We start from the raw sequence: 22,196 nt of genomic DNA on the forward strand, positions 1-22,196 counted from the left end.
CACACAAAATTTTAAAAATATATTATGACATACCTAGTTCTCATGTAGACCTCTTAATGAGTGGAGAATTCTCTGCCATCACGGGGTTCCAGTATGTCTTACATACCAGAGTTAGAGTTAGAATATCCATGAAAGTTAGAAGTCATTCTATAAAACAAGTGACTGAATACTCCCAAACCGACTTTACTCACAAAGGTAAAGTTATACCGTGTAGAAATAGAAGTTTTGGGTGTGGAAGCCTTCAAATGCAGCATGAGGGAGGAGTGTCACTGGCAAAACATGCATGGAGAAAAACGCAGCATGTGTTGACTGGTCTCTCTTAATTATGATGACTGCCAGCTTCAAGAGGGCTATAAGGCTGCTTGCTGCTCTGACCATGTCCCCTACTCCATTTGATCTCCTGGGTGCCTGTAAAATGTTTTCACAGTGTTCCTTTTTTCCTCATTCATCCTCTACATTTTTCTCACCTCAGTCTCAGCTGCTGCTGCTTTCCATTTTACTGAGAAAAGAGAAGCTGTCAGGAGAAGCCATCCATGGATTTGATGTTTATCAGAACAGTGTTTGGGCCCCACACACTCTTGTTTTCCCTCTGTGTGACCTGACCTAAAACCAGCTCCTCCATCCATGCAGGGGTTGCATCCCCACTTGTGTACTCGGGGCCATTGCTCCAGCATTTGTCCTCTCTCTTTCCTGTATCATCTGTTGTTCCCTCTCTGCTAGATCATTCCCAACCACATATAAATATGCTTAAGTTTTCTCCCGTCTTAAAAACAAAAACTTTGTGAACCTGCAATACCTTCAGGCATCCTTCATTTGTCTGCAGTTCTTTCTCCAGCAGTGCAACAAAATCTCCCTTCTCGACGTCTCCAGTGGCCTCTATGGCATTTCTCAGGCCTAAACAACTTACTAGCAATACTTAAGTGGTTGATAAATACTTCTTAAAACCCAATTGTCATTTCTCTTTTGGGACACCTCAAAGGCCACTCCTTTTCAATCTTATTTAGTAGTTCCAGCTCATTTCCTTGATGTCAAGTGTTCAGTTGTTCCCACTCCTCGTCTTTTCTTTTGCTCCCTGGATAATACCCAGCAGTCACTCCCTCGGCTTTAGACAATATTTGTATACTGATAGCTTTCAAATTATGTATTCCCTGAACTCTTCCCTAAGCTTCAGGCTCATATATATACCCTTTTTACATGTGTAATAAGCATCTTATATTTAACATGATAACCACATTTCCCATCTCTCCATTTCTCATCTCTTCCCACAGCCTCCCTGTCCTATCTCCCCAGAAATCTTTGCCATCTAAGTGCATAGAAAATGAACCACTCCAGTTGTACAGGGCAAATCACAGTCACTTGCAACATCTTTATCCCCCTTCAGTTCACCTCCAGTCTATCTAGAAATCCACTTGCCATTCCGGCCTGTTGCAGTAGCCTCCTGATTGCCTTATTTTTACCCTTGTTCCTCTACATTCTATTCTTAACTCAGGAACCAGAGTCCTCCTTATAAATCTAAGACCTATCAGATTACTTCTCTCATCAAACCTCTTTAATGCTTTTCTGGCTGTATCAGATTGGGAGCCAAAACTCTTAAGGTAGTCAACCTTAAGGTAGCCAACAAGGCTTAAGAGATAAGGCCTCTGCGAATTCATCTCCAGCTCTTCTCCCTTGTTCATGCAGCTCCAGCCGTGTGGGCCCCCCTTTCCATTCCACGGACACTGCAAACACACTCCTGCCTCAATCTTTTCTGTTCCCTCTGCCTCAAGTGTTCTGACCCCCTAAATCCTACCTTCTCACCAAAAGCAGCTGGTCCTTGCACTCCCCCACAAGAACTCTTCAAACAGCCTTCCCTTCTCCACATAGTTTTGTGGTGATACACACCATCACTAATGCCATTTTTCTACCTTACTGAGCTTCCTGAGGACAGGAGCTTGGTGTATTTTATTTTCTATTGCATGTCCAGTGCCTTGAACAGTGCTGAGAGCAAAACATTAAGATCAAAATTTTAGATTTCATATGAAGACTCTTGATTTCACTATCTGTAGTATTATCTGGTTAAAAATGGACATAGTTAGGTTTTCCAGTGCTCTGTGGAAAAACAGAATGAATTTTATTTTATAATTCAAAATTCAACATAATTGTATGTTGACCAAAGTTCAAGATTTGTCTTTCAAATATGTTTGTACTCTTGCTCAAAAAGAGATATTAGAGCAATGCAGGGAAAAACTGGAAACAACATGAGTAAACAGCAGTGTGGCTGCTTCCATTCTTTGGGACATTTGTATCATGGGGTTCCAGGGAGCCTTTATAGGCTTAATTGGCTTTGCATTCATCCATAATTAATGTAAGTAATTCAATCATTGTAATATGCATTTGATCCAGTGTTTCACATTTGTAAGCAATTGTAATGAACATCCCAATACACACATTTTGTTTGTTGTCCATCATTTGCCTAATCATCCCCATGTTACTTATTCTTAGAGGTTTTGCCGAAATTGGATCCCCACTTTTGGAAAAATACTGTCATTAACATTAACTTTTTCCTATGTTTTTTTGGGGGGTAAGATTTAGCCTTTTTTTTTTTTTTTTGCTTAGATCATTTAATATTTCACTGTTATAAATAATACTTCAATGAACACTCATGTTCATAAATCATTGTTTCTAACTCTGCACATTTCCATAAGCTACATTCCTAGATGCTGGAAAACTTAATAAAGGAGAATGCACATATCTCTAATCCTAAAAGGACTATTTATACATCTTACAAAATTATCTTATAAGGAAATAGTTTCAATTTATCTTTCCTTCAGAATTATATAACAGCGTCTGTTTCATTTCAACCTTACAAACAATTTACCATAAAAAGAGGGGAAAAATCCTATGGGAAGATATTAAAGGATCCAAAAGATCTTTACACAAATTGATTAGGATATGTACCTAAACAATTTATGGTATAATCAGTTCTGTTGTCATACTTGCTTGGAAATTGTCAACTTGTTCTAAGGTAATCAGTATGTGAGGGCACAATTTTGATATAATGTAAAATTTGCAATTTCTTACATGTGATTTCATCTGTAAGAAACAATAGGTGAATAGAGAAAAGTGTGCCCAGTGGAACCAAACCGTGCAAGAATACAGAACTCAAAGTTTACCACATGTGTTAGTAGTCACATCTATCCATACGTGTTTTATAACTTTCTATCTGATTTCAGCTAACATTCTTCCTACCACTTCACTATAGCATGGTAATCTTTTAGGAATGCGTATGTCTCATTACAGCAAAACTGATTATATATGAATTCAACACACATTAGAGGTTATACCTACACTGGTGTTATTTGTGTTTGTTAATAGCCTACATAAGGAGTATCCCATTTTAGAAACTTCCTGAATCACTGGTTGAAGTCATTGGTGAATCTGTTATTCAGTATGTGTCCCTAGCCTCCTATCTGTTCTTTAATTGTGCATGGAGAAGGCAAACTTGACACAGCAAAAATTGAAATGGAAAAATGAAATGTTCAGAGCATTTGGAATAAGCAGTACTGGAACTGAATATCTCTGTTTGAAAAATATGCCTTTGAGTCCGGAAGATGAGTTCTTTCAAGCATTGCTTTCTATCTTGGATACAATTGAGTCCTTCAGCTCCTTAGAAAGATAAAGATTAGTCCACACTTGATATGCATTTTCAAGGTAGTAGGGACAGGAGTATTATTCAAGCAGGTAGTAGAGCAGGGTCCATATCAATCCTTCAAGACTCAGCAAACATAGAGTTAGTCTCATCAGTTTCCAGCAAGAGAGCCGGCCTTCTGTTTAGACAGAGTAAATTATTTAGGGGACATCAGAAAAGACCCTTTGCTCAAAGAGGCATTGCCAATTCAATCAATGATGCCTGAATAGTTCTATGCTATAGTTAGAGATTAAACTTCAAGTGTAGCCATCCCTGGATTTGATTTCTTTGCTCTCTAATTTAAATTCAGGTGCAAATGGCATTAAGTCCACCTAGGAACATTTTGAGGATAAGGGAAATGGCAATGAGTTGTTGAAGAAAAAAGCTGACGGAATCAACTGGATGTAAACATGGTACAATAAGAAATGACACGTTTCCTCCTTAACTAGTAGACCTTGATTTGCTCTTCTAATATGGCACTATATCTGTGTGAGAGTGCCAGAAAAATCTGAAACCCGAGAAGGGTTTATTGTTTATGGTCATAAGCTATATTTGCGCAGCCTTATTCTGTTATCACTTTATATCTTTGCCTCCTGGTCTCCCATGAGTCTTTATCACAAGCCATGAGTAGAAGATTATGGGACAGCATTACTTAAAAGGCTGAACTCCTAAAATTTACCAACTCTAAAGAAATAAACCATGCTGGCATGGAAAGCACAATGAGTAGGTTACAACAAATATAACCTTTGATACAGTAAGAAAACCACACGATGCTATTGAAAGCATGACCTTTGAAGTCAAGAAGACCTGAACCTCAGCCTGACCTCCATATTCTTAACTTACAGGTTAAGAATATGTAGGAAATCTTTTAGCTGTCATGAACCTTACCCATGTCATCTGTAAAATTAGAACTAATCAGACCACTTGAAAGGATTTCTAAAAGATTAAATGTGATCAAGTTGCATGAAAATATTCTATAATGTGTAGCACCTAATTAGAGAGGGTAGGAAATGAAGGCTCACAAAGAATAAAAAGAGAAAAGGAAAAAGCATCATATGCCAGAGTTCCATCTTTGGAAACAGATAGATCTCCAGAGATGCTCAGGGCATGCAATCCAAAAGCAAACAAATAAATAAATTTGAGATCATTATTAACATTGAGTGCTAGTATCTTTTGATTCATGTATGCACTCATTTACCCATCAACAAATCGTTGAGTGACTATTTGTAAGTCACCAAGCTAGGTCCCAAGGATAAAACAAAGTAATGGACAACTTTCTGTTCTCCATAATCTCATTTGTAAAGTTAAAAAATTGGGACCAGTAATTGATTATTTCTCTTTCATGTTTAACATTTTAGGATTTTGATTCTTACTGATATTTATAGTATGTGTATAATAATTCCTATTGTCTTAGCTCAGGCTGCTGTAGCAAAATACCATAGATTGGGTGGTTTAAACAACACTTAAGCTGAGAAGTTCAAGATCAAGGTGCTGGAAGGTTTGGTTCTTGGTGAGGGCCACTTCCTGGCTTGCAGATGCCACTAACTTGCTGTGTGCCTCTATGACCTCTTATTTGTGTGTGCCTGTGTGCGTGTGGAGAGAAAGGGAGATCTGTGTGTCTCTTTTTTTAAGAGCACTAATCCCATCATGAATATCCTATCCTCATGACCTAATCTAAACCTAATCACCTTCTAAAGTCTCCACCTCCAAATATCATCAGTTTGGGGGATAGGACTTCAATATATGAATTTTGGGGATACACACCCAGGGCTTAACACCCATCTATTACCATCAGGGCAGAAGTTCCATAGAATTTTCTCTTATCCTCAAAATAAGCTCCAAGAGATACTTACTAGTATGCTCACATTACAGATGGAAGCTGAGGTTCAGAGAGGTGAATTCATTGACCCAAAGTCCCGTAGGCACTAAGTGGCAGGGACAGAATTGTGACCTACAGTTGCCTGTGTGATTAGTCGGCCCGGGCACTTTCAGTCATCTAACACTGTGCCTTTTAATATCATTAAAGTGAGATTCACAAAGCATCATTCAGATGAGATGCTGACAGAGGTTAGTCCCTGGTGAAGGCAGGACTGTTCCTTGGATCAGTAGAAACACATTTTTTTAAAATTCAAACATGTAAAAGAAGGACACTTTACATTACAAAAGATGACATTTCTGGGGCTACAGTTGTTTGTCACCCAATAAGCTGTCACTTCAGGGAAAAAAAAAATATTTGGAAGAAATATCGAAGTCACTAAAACAGAGGGCTTTCTAACTGATCCACTCCATCTTGCTTGCATCCCATTAGTCTCAGAAGCTTCTGGATAGATTATAGAATGTTTGTGTCTGTAGCTTCCAGCAACGTGGGATTTTTTTTTTTCCTTCAGAGCCTATTGATCAAACTGCATTTTACCCCTTTTCGGTATACCATATTTTAACATCCAGGTCTCTAGACAACAGCAAAGGTATGCAATTCTAAGGAGTTAATTTAGGGAGTTTGTTCTCACACAGGGCTCTCGATTAATTAATTTCCCATGCAAATGGGAATATTTATACACATTATGACATTTTTCATGATCCCAAAAATGGGAGTTACAAAGCTCTACTTTTAACTTTCCTATGTTGCTTAACTTTGATTCTCCATAAGTAATATTAGCCAGAGGAAGGTCCGTACTGTGCTTTCTTAGCCAGTCACATTCTTAGAAGGAATTGAGAGGGTGTTTGGTTCATATTTGTGATTTTTGTCTGTTTGGGGGTGTGGGCTGTGGTCCCAAACTATTTATACCAAGTCCACATTGTGGTAGAGGTTGGAAAGAAGCTTCCTGACTGACTCCACCTGTGTCCTAGCGTACCTACTGCTTTTAAATTATAACAACGATCATGCTATGTGGGTTTTAATAATATGTTCCTCCTCTTCCTCACTGGACTGTCCATTCCTTGAGGGGTATCAAAGAATGTTATATCAAGGAGGGAATAGCAAGGAATGTTCTTGAATTCTCAGTGCCTTATACAATGCCTAATTTGTAGGTGCTCAGTGAGAATTTGCTAAATTCAGTTAAACTGTTTTGCCATAGTAATGACAATAGCAGTTGAGACAGCAAAAAAATAGCAGATATTCAAGAGATGGGGTGGCAAAGCTTGGCAATGATTAAATGCACGATACGAAAGAAAGAAAAAGTCAAGCGTGAAAAATATAGATAAACTGGATGGTAGAGATAAAACAGTGATAAGTTTAATGAGATAATAACAGCTACATTTTATCGAACAATTACTGTACACCAGGCACTGTGCCAAGGGCTTTACATGTATTATTTCATTGAAACTTGATACAATAGCCTGCTTTACTAATAAGAAACTTAATCAAAATGCTAACTAATTGGTAAGGCCAGAATTTGCATAAAGTCTTATTTCTCTGTTTTCCATGAAACCAGAGTTTCTCAAAGTATGATCCAAGAACCAACCCCCCACCGCCAAATAAAAAATCATATGGAGGTGGTGATTTAAAATGCATATTTCTGGGTCCCACAACAAATATGCCATAGTGAAGCCAAAGATTCTGCATGTTTAAAAGCACACTGAGCAACTCTTAGGCCAGCTAAAACTTTAAAAATACTGTATTTAATTAAGTTTAGTGAACCTTTATGATGCCACTGTGATGTTGTAGAACTTGGCCCAGGCTCTGCAGATACAGAAATAAGCCACAGAGTTCATGCCCTCCAGGAGTTACTAGACTTGGAGAGGAAAAAAAAAAGAAAGAACAGACCATGCAAACACATTGTAACAAATGCTTGGGTGGTTATAGGAGCGACTACTACGGGAACTAGTAACGCTGGTCAGTGGTAGGTTTGGAATGACAGAAACTCAGAGTTAGAAAAACAGCCACCAGCTATATGGGACTGGTGAAATAAGTCAGGATTAAATATGCTGATAACCCGTTTAGAGATGAAAGGTTCAGGAGGTGAGAATGCTAAAGTAGGGATTGAAAAAAATACCAGGAACAAATCTTTGGAGATTACTTCTCATCTGACATTTTCTTCTTCAAAGCAAAGTTCCCCAAATAAGCCTAACCAATGAAGGTGCCCTTTTAAATGGTCAGGAAAGTAATTTGCCTAACTTGTTAAGTTTAAAACTGACTTTCCTTAAGAGGGCTATGTTATACCACTGGATGGCAAAGTTGCATTTTAGATGGTTTATTTACAAAATGCATGCATGAACAGTTCCATTATTCTAATTCAACTCTAAGTCAGCTGCTTCTGCACCACCAAATCTAGTAAACAATTTATTACGTGGATAACTAAGAATCTACCCCTGCTATTCCTCTCTGCCACCCCCATCTCCTCACTATTCTGTGGTGCCATTTAACCCCTCCACCACAATACAGTGGCTATGCCCGAGATTGCTCAGGGGAAGGCAGGACAAACTTGAACTGCCTACACATCCTGGTATTTCCCTGAAAAGAATAAGTAATGGCCCTGAACGCTTCAAGTATGTTTCATAAAGAGCTCAGTATTATTGTTCTTGCCTGTTCATGTCAGGATATATTGAAGAATTAATAAAGAGGACTTGCGTTGGAGAACAAATACCATATATAGGCCGAGCAAGAAGAGAGATTGCTAGGAGTCCTTTCAAAGACACAACCATAAGTAAGATTGCTAGGAAGCATCTTAAAAACAAGACAGAGGAGAATTTTGGAATTGATGCCATTTCTCCTTCCATGTGTGCTTGTTGTATAAGGCAAAGGCAAGATAGTGTCTTAGTTGGAAAAAAGGGAAAATGAACATTTTCTCTATTCCAGTATCATGAAGTGATTGTGTAGGTCATTATGTACTTTGCTAACTTACTTGATGTATTTTTAAACATAGTTTGATAAAAAGGAAAGACCATTGGTTGGAATTCAGGAAGGTTAGGTTCTGATACTGCCTTTGATATTTATTAGCTGTGTGATGCTATAGAAATGTCATTTATCTTTAATTCCTTCATCTTTAAAATAGAACAGATGCACTAGATCTCTAAGATCCTTATTGCTTCCATCAGTCAATCAAATCAACATTGATTCAGCACTCATTGCATTTTAGACTACAAAGTAATAAGTAATTAGGCACAGTTCTATTCTCAGGGTACTCACAGCCTATTTTACTCTACCAGAAGTTCAAGTTTATTAAAAAAGCAAAAACAAACAAAACATGGCTCCTTCTTATGTAACTTGTAACTTGACTTGTAATATGCTAGATTTGTTTTTCTTTGCACAATGCAAAACACTTGTATCTGCTTTTGAAAAATATACACATAAAAGCAGAGTGTTCAGATTTCAGGTTGCAGTTTTGTTACAGGAATATCAGTGGTTATAAAAACATTCGAAGTATAAAAGCATTCATATATATGGCGATAGAATATGTATGTCTGTAGATACACACATGTATATATACATTCATACATATATATGTACATATACATGGTTAATAAAGGCTTGTGTTGATTTATGTGACTGCTTACATTTGCCATATGAATGGGAATTAAATGTATATACAAGAACAAATACAAACTAAATATGAATGACAAGAAAGAAAATTTTAGAAACTTCTGAGAAACCCATATGTTTTTTAATCAGAATCAATGAATGGATTATCTGCTTTCTAAGCAGTTTGCTTTCCACTGATGAGTCATATGGTAAGTAAAATATGCAAATACTTCTGGGAATGCTAAGAAGGATTTTGTAAACTTTGAAGAAGTACATAAAATATTCCCTTAAGCTTTTCTTTCCAACCATTTCTCAACTAGCATTTGTGTGTAAGAAGGTTTCACTATAAAATGCAAAGACAAAAATGTAAGAATACAACACTTCTTAGGCTTGCACTCAGCCCTTGTATTTGGTGAGTGGAGGGGAGGGGGTGGAAATGAAGGGTTTCCCTGAAGTTTGAAGAGTGTTAACCGCAGGAGAGAATGTTTAGGGTTACAAATTATTCTGCACCTGTACTGAATGCCAAATCCCAAGTGATAAAGGTAATCATGTAGTCCTTAATACACACGCACATATGTACATGAACACACATACATATATTTGTTTATGATAAGCAGGGTCCTCTAAGTGTAAGACCCAGGCAGAGCTTTTATGATTGGAATTCTTGACAGTCCACAAAAGTGGCCTTTTCTTTTTATCCAACTACATTTAAAAATATGTATCAGGTAAGTTACATATTTTTCCTAGAACTCTTTTGATATGAACTGCAGTTAAGTGTGTAGTAATTTTGCTATGGTTTTTAATCTAATGCATGCCTTATCGTTTGCCTTTAACATATTACATTTTAAAATTTGACCCAATTGTTCCCAACTTAAATGAACTTTATGACATCTGAATTTTTTAATACATTTTACCATCGTGGTGAACTTCATAAGCATTCCTTCTTGATTTTTAAATAGCAGACAAAATGCTCAAAAAGACCAGTTTTATTTTCTATGCAAGAAGCCATTCAGGTTTATAAATGGGTTGTCTATATGGTGAGATTTTATAAATCTTAAAATACACACACACTCATGTGCACATGCACACATACACACACTTTTTCCATGGTCTCTGAAATCGACACTTTGTAAAGCAGAGAAATTACCATGAAGTTTGGTCTTATCTAGAAGGGGATAGCTAAGATTTTTTGAGGCCAAAATTGCAGGAATGAAAACGGCAGGCAGAGTCTCAAAATTGGAACATAATCATGCTGGAAATACTCTCTCACAAGTAATCTAAAACGTAAACCATTGTTAAGAGTATAAAAGGAATTCCATCATTTTTGTAGCAAGACATTGAACTAATTACCCTTGACCTGCCTTTGAGTCACTTTCTGTGATTTTTATGAGATGTTTAAGTTAGTATTTATTGTTATAAGCAATGCATTAAAGCTAGCCAAATATTATTTTAGGGGCAGAATAAAAGGCAAACTGACAGTTTTATTTTCCTTGTTCTTTCTTTTCTAAATCAGTTCTATATAAACTGTTCATGCTGAACAGCATTGGACTAGCCATATGTATTCCCTTGCTAGATTCACGTGAATTTTAAAGTTTAAGAAAAGCTTGGGAATAATTTATTTTAGCAGCACAGAATGTTCTCATGCAACTTTAAGTTAATGTGGAAGCTCAGCATATACAATTGATTAACATGGTGTTCTTTTCCTTGAACATATTAAAGTGTCGGACAGTAACATTACACCCATTCCCTTACTTGAGGGGGTTCCAAAGACTTTGAAAACTGGGACTCCAATCCTACTGTAAAAAAAACTAAAGTCAAGAAAAGTTCAGTTAGTTGCTTGGTGTCCAAAATCTGCCCTGCCTTAGAGCCAGAACTGGGTGTCAGAGTTCCTGACTCTTCCTCATGGAGTGGTTTTCCCGGGTTGTTCTGTTTTTAATCTCCCTTCACCAAATTTGAAGTACAAAACCTTGCGTTGCTCTTTCCCCCACATGATTTCTCACAAGGGCTTATGTGCTCTTCTCACCAGCAACAAGAGTTTCTCTGAAGTTTTTTCAAGCCCTAGGGGACAAATATGATAAAAGGAAAAAGGAAGGGAAATATGTTTGCCTGCTATTATATCATGTATACTATTTACACTTAGAATTTCCACTGGCAATTTTACTGTTTAAAACTATAGTAGTGAACCCTCCCAGAAGGTAGATTTTCAGGTAATACCTTTTTAATTATTGGAAATTTTAAAAATTCAAAAAAGGAAAGGAGACGTATCTATACTTCCATAACCACTTATCATCTTAGAATATTGCTTTGGGACTCTTTTTTTTTTTAATGTTTTGGAAAAATCATTCATTTTGTGAAAATAACCCATGTGATTTAAGAATCCTCCCAAATCTCAGTATTCCTTGTATCCTTCCCTGTAAATAAATAGTTGGATAGTTAGGCAGAAATGCATTTGTAACAATGCAGTGCAGCTATAGATACTGTTTTTAGTTTTTGGTTCAAGTTCATGTCTTACTTAAGGGTGTAATTGATTAAATTGCTGCTATGTGCTCATCTTTCATAGCAGGTGTTAACATTCTCCTCCATCCTCTCATTTTTCCCACCTTTGATTTTGGTAGTCATACTATGATTGTATCCTATTCAAGCTTGTAACAATCAAATTCTCTTAAATGACTATGATTTCCATTGTTTATTTTTATTTCCATATAGAGATACATTCATATTCATCACCAGTCCTTCTTTTCTTATTTGATGGTACTCTTAATGGCCTGGGCTTTGCTGTCAGACTCACTTCAGAAAGTTCTATATTTTCTGAGCACTCTCATAATTAAGAATGTGGCTTTGTATACAAATGATCATGTATAATATTCTTGGGTAATATTGCTCCCATCGTCTTCTGACATTAGATATTATTATATGATAGGAATCTGATTTCCCTTTATCCCTTATAGATGGGTTTTTGATTTTTTATTTTTCTGTCTGGATATTCAAAACACTCTGCTCCAGATTCAATAGCTCAAATAAGACATATTTCACTATTAAGAATGACGTTTTCAATTTCCCAGGAGCATGGTATAGTCTCTCAATCTGAAATTTCAGATTTATTTTCAGGGAAAAATTCCTGTTATTTCATCTCTAAACATTATCTGCTGTTCCATTTATGGCCTTACCTCATCAGAGTGTCAGTGCCCTTCATGTTGGATCCTCTTTGCTCACCTCTTTCTGTACAAGTTTTGCCCTAATTACTTGAGTCCCTCGGCCTTTTTCATTTACCATCTTCACTCTGATTAATAATTTGAAGTCTTCTCTGTGTTGGTAATTTGTTTTTTGGTGGTGTCTGTGATGTTCCTTCTGTATTCTGATTTATATATTAGCTTCCTAATGATGTTGTTTTGGTCCCTGATTTATTTCCTTAGGTTCACCACCTCCCTTTTCATTTCATTTTATTGTTTTCTCATCTAGTCTTTGACCTCTAGGTTTGTTGAGTCTATTTTTACATCAAGTGAATCCATTGTGTGAAATACAATGAGAAATTTTCTTCTGGTCTTACCTTTGTATTTCTTCGGGTTACGTGCTTGGCTTCCTCTCTCTCTTCCCCAACCCCTTTTTGTCTCATTTCTGTTGCCTGTGGTACAATTTTTTCCATGTCTGCTCTCCTGCCTGTGGGTGGCCCTGTCCAGAAACTGTCCGCTCTACTACAGTAGAAGTTTCTTTAGACTTACTTACCACCCTCTGAAACCCCCTGGGCTCCAGTTTGAAGACTGGATATTTCAGGTTTTATGCATTTTTGAGTAACCAGCAGGAATGGTGGGGGAGTGAGCCGGGTTGGTGCAGCCTTGAGTGCCCCGGCCCGCTCGCTGCGCGGCTGCCCCCTCCCAGGGGCGGGGTGTGTTCCCAGGCGTCCAGTCGGGTCTCCAGTCCGTCGGTCCGCAACTCCAGCGCCTTCACCCGCTGTCAGCCTGTCCCCCGGGGAACCTCCTCAGTCGCCACCAGGGCTCTGACTCATTCAGAAGGAAAATGCAATCTGTGTAGGTTTGGGATTGATTCGGGATTTGGAGGTGTTACTGAAAACGCTTAGGCATCTCTCTACGTTTCAGGCCAGCTCGGGATTTAAGGGACAGAAGGAACTAAACCCTAATCTGCCTTTCTGTTCTATACCAGAAACGTCAGTTTTTATTAGTATTTTTTTTTCCTTTGGATGCTGTCGTTGATTTTTAAGTATGTATATATGTGCACTGGGAGTTGCTCTTTATTTCAATAGATACTGGGGGAGGAAAACTAGTTAAGTGTTAGAATCCACCGTCTCAGATAAATGTGCTGAAAGATTCTCTCATATAATATTTACTACTAACAAGAAACTCAAAAAACAAATGTCTCTGCTGCATTTCGTTGTAACTCTACAATGAGCATTTACAAATACACATAGCTCTCATGCGTGGGGAGACAGAAAAATTTTCCTAGACTTAGAATATCCACATATTTTATTCTCATATACTAACAGGGCATGCTAGAAAACATTTGAGGGAAAAATACTATTTCTCAAATTTCTGTCTGTATGCAATGTTAGGAACTAGTTAACTTCTTTTATATATTTATTATTTCTGTCATTATACAATACATGTGAACTAACATTTTTCTTATTTTTCTTAACATGTTTTCACTTCTTTCATGACTAAAGCTGAAAATTGGACAAAGATGTTTATAAACTATATATGATGTATAATTTTGTGTGTGTATGTTTATGACACAACATTTGAAATACAGGTATTCTATGTGATTATATAGTTTGTACAGACATGTATAGGAATACAAAGACATATGAATTTGTAGAGATACATATATTAAAACATGGGTGTTTATACATACATACACATACACATTTATATGTATATATTGTGTGCACGTGCATGTGTGTGTATACATATATATGCATATATGCACAAACTTGATTGTTGGAGAGTCACCAGTATCTACTGAATGCCATTCATGGCCTACAAATCAAGCTTCCAAAGGCATGGCAATAGCATCACTAAGCATGTAGAATTAGGACCTTAAAATAACCTTCCTATTATTTCTATTACTGGTTTGAGCCTCCCAGCACCATTCTCCCAATCTGGTCGTAGGTTCCACAATTAAAGAGAAAAATAGAAAGCTCAGTCTGATTTTTGAGAAAAAACACCCTGATTACAGAAAGAGCAGGAACCGAGGAAGGGTAATGGGATTATTTGTCTGGATAAAGAAAACTATGAGGGGAGAGCTGCAATAGTTTCCAAGCACATATAAAGGACTCTAAGATAAAGGTTGAAATTAGATGTTCTTTCCCACAGTATATTGACCACAATTTTTTGGTAGGAGAATTTTTCAATATATTGTATTCATAATAAGAACTACCGATGGCAAAAAAAATAATATCAAAAGGCCAAAATTTTCATTTCTTTAAAATGATTAAAATATTGTCTCTACCAACTCCAGCGGAGATAGCTTATAGTTTGATGCTTGTTATAGTCTATTGTTGTAGTTTGTTGGTATTAATTTTAGAAGTATATGCTTGTATCTTGAATGTTGTTCCTCATCTAGCTTTTCTGTAGCTACTACTTAGTTGCCCCCAGGAAAATGACCAAATGCAAAAGGGTTGACTATGAAGACTGAACCACACATATACCTGTTTATCTAATAAATATTTATTAGCACCTATCCTGCACTTCGCCTTGAGGACCCAAAGATAGGGAAGGCAGTCCTTGCCCTTAAGAAGTTCATAGTTTATTCACATCCAGGTTGAAGCCACAATGGGGTGAAGCTACTCTTGTTTCAGCCACTTCTCTGCCATGTAGTTTTCAGTAACTCTGCTTGAGTAAAATATATATATATGTATGTATGTACCACATGGGCTTTCACATATGTCGGGGGAAATAGTAAGGTACATTCTGGCAGTTGTTAAGAGGACCCAAGCACCTTTCTCTCTCTCTGGAAATGATCACTGTCAGACTAGATTGAACATTTCTTTGAATAAAAAATTGTAAGAATAAAACCCATAGCCTAAAAACCATTTTTTCCAGAACAATGGGGGCACCAGGCAGTATCAAAAATTAGAAGAAAACTCAAGTATGTTTTTATTTCCAATGTGGATTACATTCTAGTCATTTAAGTCTAGAACCTAACATAACCCAACATAACATTTTTTAGGAGAGCATAGACAACCTATGTATATGTGAGAGACAACCTAATAGACAACCTAAATAGACAATGAAATGCAAATCTCAACAGCCAGTTCTGTAGGGGAGGACAGATGTGTAGGTAAGAAAGAGTAAACTAGAGGGAAATATTCCGTGGTTACAAGTCACTCGCCACATAAGAAAAGGCCTGGAGAGATTGTTGGATTGGGCAGAGCTATAACATACAACTCCCTGTTAAAAGAATGTTTACAGAAAGGAGAAGGAAGGATTTTGCATTTAAAGATCAAGTTAGCTGAAAGAGAGTTACTTTGGCAGCAAAAGTTGTTGCAGGAAGAATTGAAACGATGGGATGAGAGAACAATTTCTAATCAAAAAATTGGGTAGTCCATGAGAAATATTATCCCATAAAACTAGGATTCTGTTGAGGTTTGTTTAACATGGAAGACTGAGTGTATAGAGACTGCCTCCTCCACCCAAAAGGATATGTTATCTCTAAACCTACACCCAGTGCCATATGGCTTCCTTTGTAGTCACTTCAGTTTGATTACATATTAAACTAGGACTCTTTACAGTAAAATTACCTGTTGGTACAATCATGATACCGCACTTGGAAGAGCCCATTTCTTTTGGATTTAGAGGTAGCCTGATTTGGAAATAAACATATTCTAGGCATTTGATGTCTAAAAGATATTCAGGTATTTACATTCAAGAGAAGACTGATGGATGGGCTTATATCCACAATTTCAACAACTTAACTTAGTCCAAAGGGCCTGGGCTGGTAGAAGTGTTCCACGCCAGGGAAACCAGATGGCTTTCCACTATTGTCACAGTTGAAATGCAGCCACTGAAGGATTGTGCTGATTTGTCTTTTCCTCCTAATAGAATCTTACCAATCTCTTTTTTGTCCATGACTCTTGTTTATCATTTACCAGAGTGCTTTGTGCTACCCAGTCTTCCACCTGGATGGCTTTAAAAATGCACTCTTTGCAATTTCAAAGAGCTGTGGTAAATCCTTAGAATGGACAGAATCTTCTCAAGTCAAGATAATACGGACTGTTAATTATATATATTAAAGCAGCATTTTACAATTGGCCCACCTTTATTATATACCTAAGTAACTGAGAAAAAAAACAGCTAAATAACTTAAAACTAAGAAAGTCTAAAGACCAAGTCTAAAGCAGATTAAGGAGTAGTATGGGACATTATTAACAATACTGGTGAGGCATCTTTTATGTGAAGAAAACCCATAACACTATGTAGGTTGTTGGCGATGACTTTGGGGCAGAAATTAGAGAAGTTTTACTCTACAAAATTCAAGTGACTAGGCCTAGGCTGGCAACTTCCTAAAAGAAAAACAAGTGCAGAGAAAACTTTTTACCCAAATTTAAGTTTCAGTTGTACAACTCTAATGGCTGTAATATAGAGAGCTTTCTCAATGATTAGTCATTTCAAACTCTGATATAAACACTCTCAAAACAGAATTATGTTTTTTTCCATATTTCTGTTGTTATTTTTACTTCAGTTTTTTTCCTCTCTCAACCTCCAAATAGAAGTAATTCTGTATGTACTGTAAGTACTTGAGAAGATCTTGAGAAACAAATCTTAGGAAATGTGAGTAATTTATTTCTGGTCATGAAATTTTTTTCTGTCCAAAAAAGTAAAAATAAAAATAATATCTTGCCTGAAATTGTTGTACCATTGTACATGTATGTTAAGCAATTCTTTGAAATGGACTAATACTATTTAAATGGAACAATTTGCTAAACTTAAAAATTCATGGTACTTCATTTTTATTATTCATTAAGAAATTGCTGCTCCCCAAAGAGTTTAAAGTGTGAAATTATTCTTTCTACCAAAGTGGAAGGGAGGGAGTATTGTGCAGTATTCAAAAGAAATTAAAACAGTAAGCATATAATTTAGGCCCCATTATTAAAATCATAGTGTGGTCAGTAAATAATTATATATGGGAAAGACATCTTAAAATAATAAGTGGTATAAAAGTTGGGCAGAGAGAGAGAACTCTGCAAGAACCCGGAACATCCATTGTCAGTTTCATGAAAGATGCCAAAGTTTCACGGAATAAAGGGTATATGAGTTTCCTCTTAATGAATAAAAAGAAATTGCATCATCTGAGAAATGTAATTCTAGGCAAGGATGCATGATCAGAAAAATGCTGAGGAAACATATCCACAGCCATTGAGAAGTCATATTTACTCTACTCCCAGTTTCAATTTGTGTAGAGCACATAGGACCCCAGAGCTGTGAAAGGTTTAATAGGATTAATCCTCGGTCCTAAAGTCCAAGCAGATCCTAGTCTACTCATCACAGGAAAATACAGAACAAATAAGCAGAGAAAAAACCGGGTAAACTTCATTTATCCATTCCCTCTCAGAATGGTGCAATCATCAAAAATATATTAAATAAGGATAGGATTCTATGCTAAGGTAATGCTAAGGTAACCAAGTCAAGTGCCAAAAAATCGGTAAAAGTAATGACCACTGTGTTTCTAAAAGGAGAGAACATTTTACAAGAAAAAAAAATCAAGGTGTCCTTTTTGAAGTGGATACAAGAAGGATAAGTAGGATGGCTGTACTCTTAAGATGAAATGGAAAACAGTTCAGAATGAGAAATAGAATGAACCTGGGATAGGAAAAAGACCGGCATGATTGTGAAATTGAGCCCTAGGGTGTATATAAGGGATGTGTGGTTGACAAATTCAAGGAAACAGAGAGCGGTTTAATTATGCTTTATTTCAAGGCAAGATTGAGGAGCTCTGACATAATTGCCCATCCAAATACAGACCTATATACTTAGACCTTTTTAAGATCCTCTCCCAAAGTCCCATGATTTGATTCCTTTTGCTCAGAAAAGAACTTTAAGAATTTTTCTGAAAGATGTCCAATGGAACAGATATCTAGTCTTTTCTCCAACTAGCCATGCTGCATTATTCTTTGCTGTTTGCTTTTTTCTCACCTTTCATTGACATTTTAATTTTCTAGGACGATAAAATATTATTTTGTAGATACACGGTTTCCATGACACTGTCCAAATTCCTCCTCATTACTTTATAACAGTACTGCCACAACAAAGGGTCAAAGTGTGCATTTTATTGCTTGAATTTGTATGAGCATCAACAGCAGATCTTTGCTGAGTGCATGCAGAGGATGAAGCACTGTAGAATGCACTGAGATGGGAGGAGAGATCATTAGCCCTTGTCTTGGCCACATTGACTGCTGAGGACTGTGTAAGTCACTATATCTTCAGAAAACATGAGATTCAGACCCATTTCTGATATGTGATATTGCTCTTTGATGCTTCAACTTCCCCATTTCAGTGAAAGAAGCTATTGTTTCTTCCTCATTTACTGCCTGGTATATTGTGAAAGTTGGAGAACCTGATACGGCAATGAAGATGTTAAGACAGCCAGGGAAGACGAGGTTTGCAGTGTAATGCTGAGAGCCCCAAGAGTATGAGAAAGTCACAGAACATAGATAGTAATACATGTATACATTTGAAAGCAAAAAACAATTGTTGCGTTCTTGGTACTTGCTGTTTAACAATTATAATTGCCTGCTTAACTAATGAGAAGTTACCTTATTTTATTGATCGGTACAACAGAAGGTTTTGAGGAGTCACTGTGTGATCAGTTTTGATTTATTTAGTCCCATTGAGAAATAATAATCAGGAAGATGATTCCTATTCCTCAAGTCAAGGAAACAGAGTGAAGCTACATGAAACTATCAGGAAACGACTATCACTTAAACTTAATAGTTTGTTTTGAAGAAATTGTACTGTGTGAAGCACACTATTTTAGACACAGAATACAAAAAGATATGTAAAATTGGAGAATCAGAAAACAAAAAATACAAGAGGCTATGCATGCGTGTACACACACACACACATTCTCTCTCTCTATATATATTTACATATTTATATGTATATTTCTATATATTTATGTACAATAAAATAATTGTTTTCTCTGAGTAATGAATGCACTCTACTATGCTTTTCTATTTGTTGTTTTCCTTTAACGTACAATTATGCACTGTCATTTACAAACATTTACTGTTATTTATTATCCCCTATTCTCTCCAGGGTTTAGATGAGGACAATAACTGAAGTGCTTAGAGTGAATGCAAGGGCTGAGATTTAAACCTAAGCAATCTGGCTCCATCGTTGGGTTCTTGAAACTTCTCTGTTCTTTCCTCTTTTCAGTATAGATTTGGTATTCTCTTTACTTTCTTTTCTCTTCTATACTTCTAACCCTTTCTATTCCTATTCTCCTCTCCCCCCCCTCTCTCTTTTTCTGTGTGTATGTGTGTGTGTTACATATATATATATGTGTATATCTTGTGTTAACTTTTTTGAGAAACTTCCATGTTGCTTTCCACAATGGTTGAACTAGTTTACATTCCCAGCAACAGTGTAGGAGGGTTCCCCTTTCTCCAGATCCTCGCCAACATTTGTTTATCTTTTGGATGTTTGCCATCCTAACTGGTGTGAGGTGATATCTTATTGTGGTTTTAATTTGCACTTCTCTGATGATTAGCGATGTGGAGCATCTTTTCATGTGCCTGTTGGCCATCTGAATTTTTTCTTTGGAGAACTGTCTGTTCAGTTCCTCTGCCCATTTTTTTTTATTGGTTTATTTGCTTTTTGTTTATTGAGGTACATAAGCTCTTTATATAATTTGGATGTCAACCCCTTATCAGATCTGTCATTTATGAATATATTCTCCCATACTGTAGGATGTCTTTTTGTTCTACTGATGGTGTCCTTTGCTGTACAGAAGCTTTTTAGCTTGATATAGTCCCATTTGTTCATTTTTGCTTTTGTTTCCCTTGCCTGGGGAGACATGTTCATGAAGATCATGTTTATGTCCAAGAGATTTTTGCCTATATTTTTCTTCTAAGAACTTTATGGATTCATGACTTACATTCAGATCTCTGATCCATTTTGAGTTTACTTTTGTGTATGGGGTTAAACAATAATCCAGTTTCATTCTCTTACATGTAGCTGTTCATTTTTGCCAACACCAGCTGTTGAAGAGGCTGTCCCCCATTTTATATCCATGGCTCCTTTATCATATATTAATTGACCATATATACTTGGGTTTATATCTGGACTTTCTATTCTCTTCCACTGGTCTATGGGTTAGTTCTTGTGTTAGTACCAAATTGTCTTAATTACTGTGGCTTTGTAGTAGAGCTTAAAGTCAGGGAGCATAATTCCCCCTGCTTTATTCTTCCTTCTCAGGATTTCTTTGGCTATTCAGGGTCTTTCGTGGTTCCATATGAATTTTAGAACAATTTGCTCTAGTTCATTGATGAATGCTTTAGGTATTTTGATCGGCATTGCATTGAATCTGTAGATTGCTTTAGGCAGGATGGCCATTTTGACAATATTATTTCTTCCTCACCAAGAGCATGGGATCATCAAAGCCAGTTTTAACAGGGAATGAGTCCAACACATTTACTAAATCCCAGTGAAACTCTAGAATTACCGGAACACAAAACTTTCTTCTCTTATGCTCTAGATTATCTCAGTCCTATCAGTTTCCCTTATATTTATTGTGTCAGCATAGTTTCCATAGCTTTATATACTTTTCCATCCTTTAGGCCAATTGGATACAAATATTTGGGTATTCATGATGTTCATTACATGTAATATTTTTTCCAAAATATTTTTTTTTCCTTATTATGGCAAAACACCATTAACTGTAATGGTTTAATTGTGTTTGGGAAGAAAAAAAATGTTCTACAGTTGTTCCTGTATAATAAATGAAGGGTTTAGGGGAATTATTTGAATTACAAATATTTTTTCATCCCAGAGCAGCATTTCTGGCTCAGCAGGGACCTTAGCATGCAAGTTGACATCTCCACCCACTCACTTTTTTTTTTCTCTTTACAGTGCCACCATGGTTTTTAAATCATCCTTCCAACCTCTATGCCTATGAAAGCATGGATATTGAGTTTGAATGTTCAGTCTCTGGGAAGCCTGTACCCACTGTGAATTGGATGAAGAATGGAGATGTGGTCATTCCTAGTGATTATTTTCAGATAGTGGTAATTATCTTTTTTACTTTAGCTTTATAATCCCATTCATTCATTGTTTACTGTGTTTTCAGTTGCTTCTCCTTCCTGGGGAGAAGGTTCCTACTGGGAATTTCTATGATGTTTTAAGAAAATTGTTCTAATAAAGCAAATGATTTTCTAAACTTAGGATTTTTGACCCAAAAAAGCAAGTAATCAAATAGTCCAACCTCTTTGTTTTACAAAGTTTTAAATAAAGGACGAAACAGTAGGGCTGTGACTATCTTTTCAAATACTCTCATTGCTGGTTCTTGGGTGACCAGAGTTTAGGACCTAGTTCTAGACTGTGTGAAGCCAGGAATCTCTCACTTCTTTGATTTTTACCCATTAATATGAAGTTTCAACAGGATGAGCTACTTGTGATTATGATAGTCCCACTTGAGTGATGCAGCAGGCTTTCCTTGCTACCCTTCCAGTTAGGACCAGCTGATCCTACGTGAACAAGGCAAGAAGACAGCGGTGACAGTGACAGTGGTGGTGGCGGGATGGAGAAACCCTGAAGACCCGGAGTTCACTTTGCTTTGATATTTTGAACATTGGAAAGAACTGAATCTACGAATAATAATTCTTGTAGTTTCTCTAAGTTTTAGGACACTTTCAGTCCCTGTCCTCGTGGGGAATAATAGGGACTGTGGTATATTCACTATGTTGTCCTGGTGCCTGCTCAATACTTACTATTATTGCTGTTCTTGTTAGCAGCAGAATGCTGTACTCCCTTAAAAATGGTCTTTGCAAACTCTCTAAGTATTCAAAGATATGAATATATGGGAAGTATGAAAAGCACTTTGCAAATATCAAAGAACTTTGCA

General features: G+C 36.7%; 1 protein-coding gene across 1 annotated transcript in view; it reads left to right on the top strand.

Moving 5' to 3' along the window:
• The window catches only part of DCC (DCC netrin 1 receptor), a 1,116,938-nt gene that overhangs the window by 657,414 nt on the left and 437,328 nt on the right, over positions 1-22,196 (top strand). Inside the window, exon 6 of the mRNA XM_037016530.2 lies at positions 21,206-21,360. Coding sequence (XP_036872425.2) covers positions 21,206-21,360 — 155 coding nt within the window. The remainder of the gene's footprint in view (positions 1-21,205; positions 21,361-22,196) is intronic.

Source organism: Manis javanica, chromosome 9 (assembly GCF_040802235.1).
Source record: "Manis javanica isolate MJ-LG chromosome 9, MJ_LKY, whole genome shotgun sequence".
Lineage (NCBI taxonomy): Eukaryota > Metazoa > Chordata > Mammalia > Pholidota > Manidae > Manis > Manis javanica.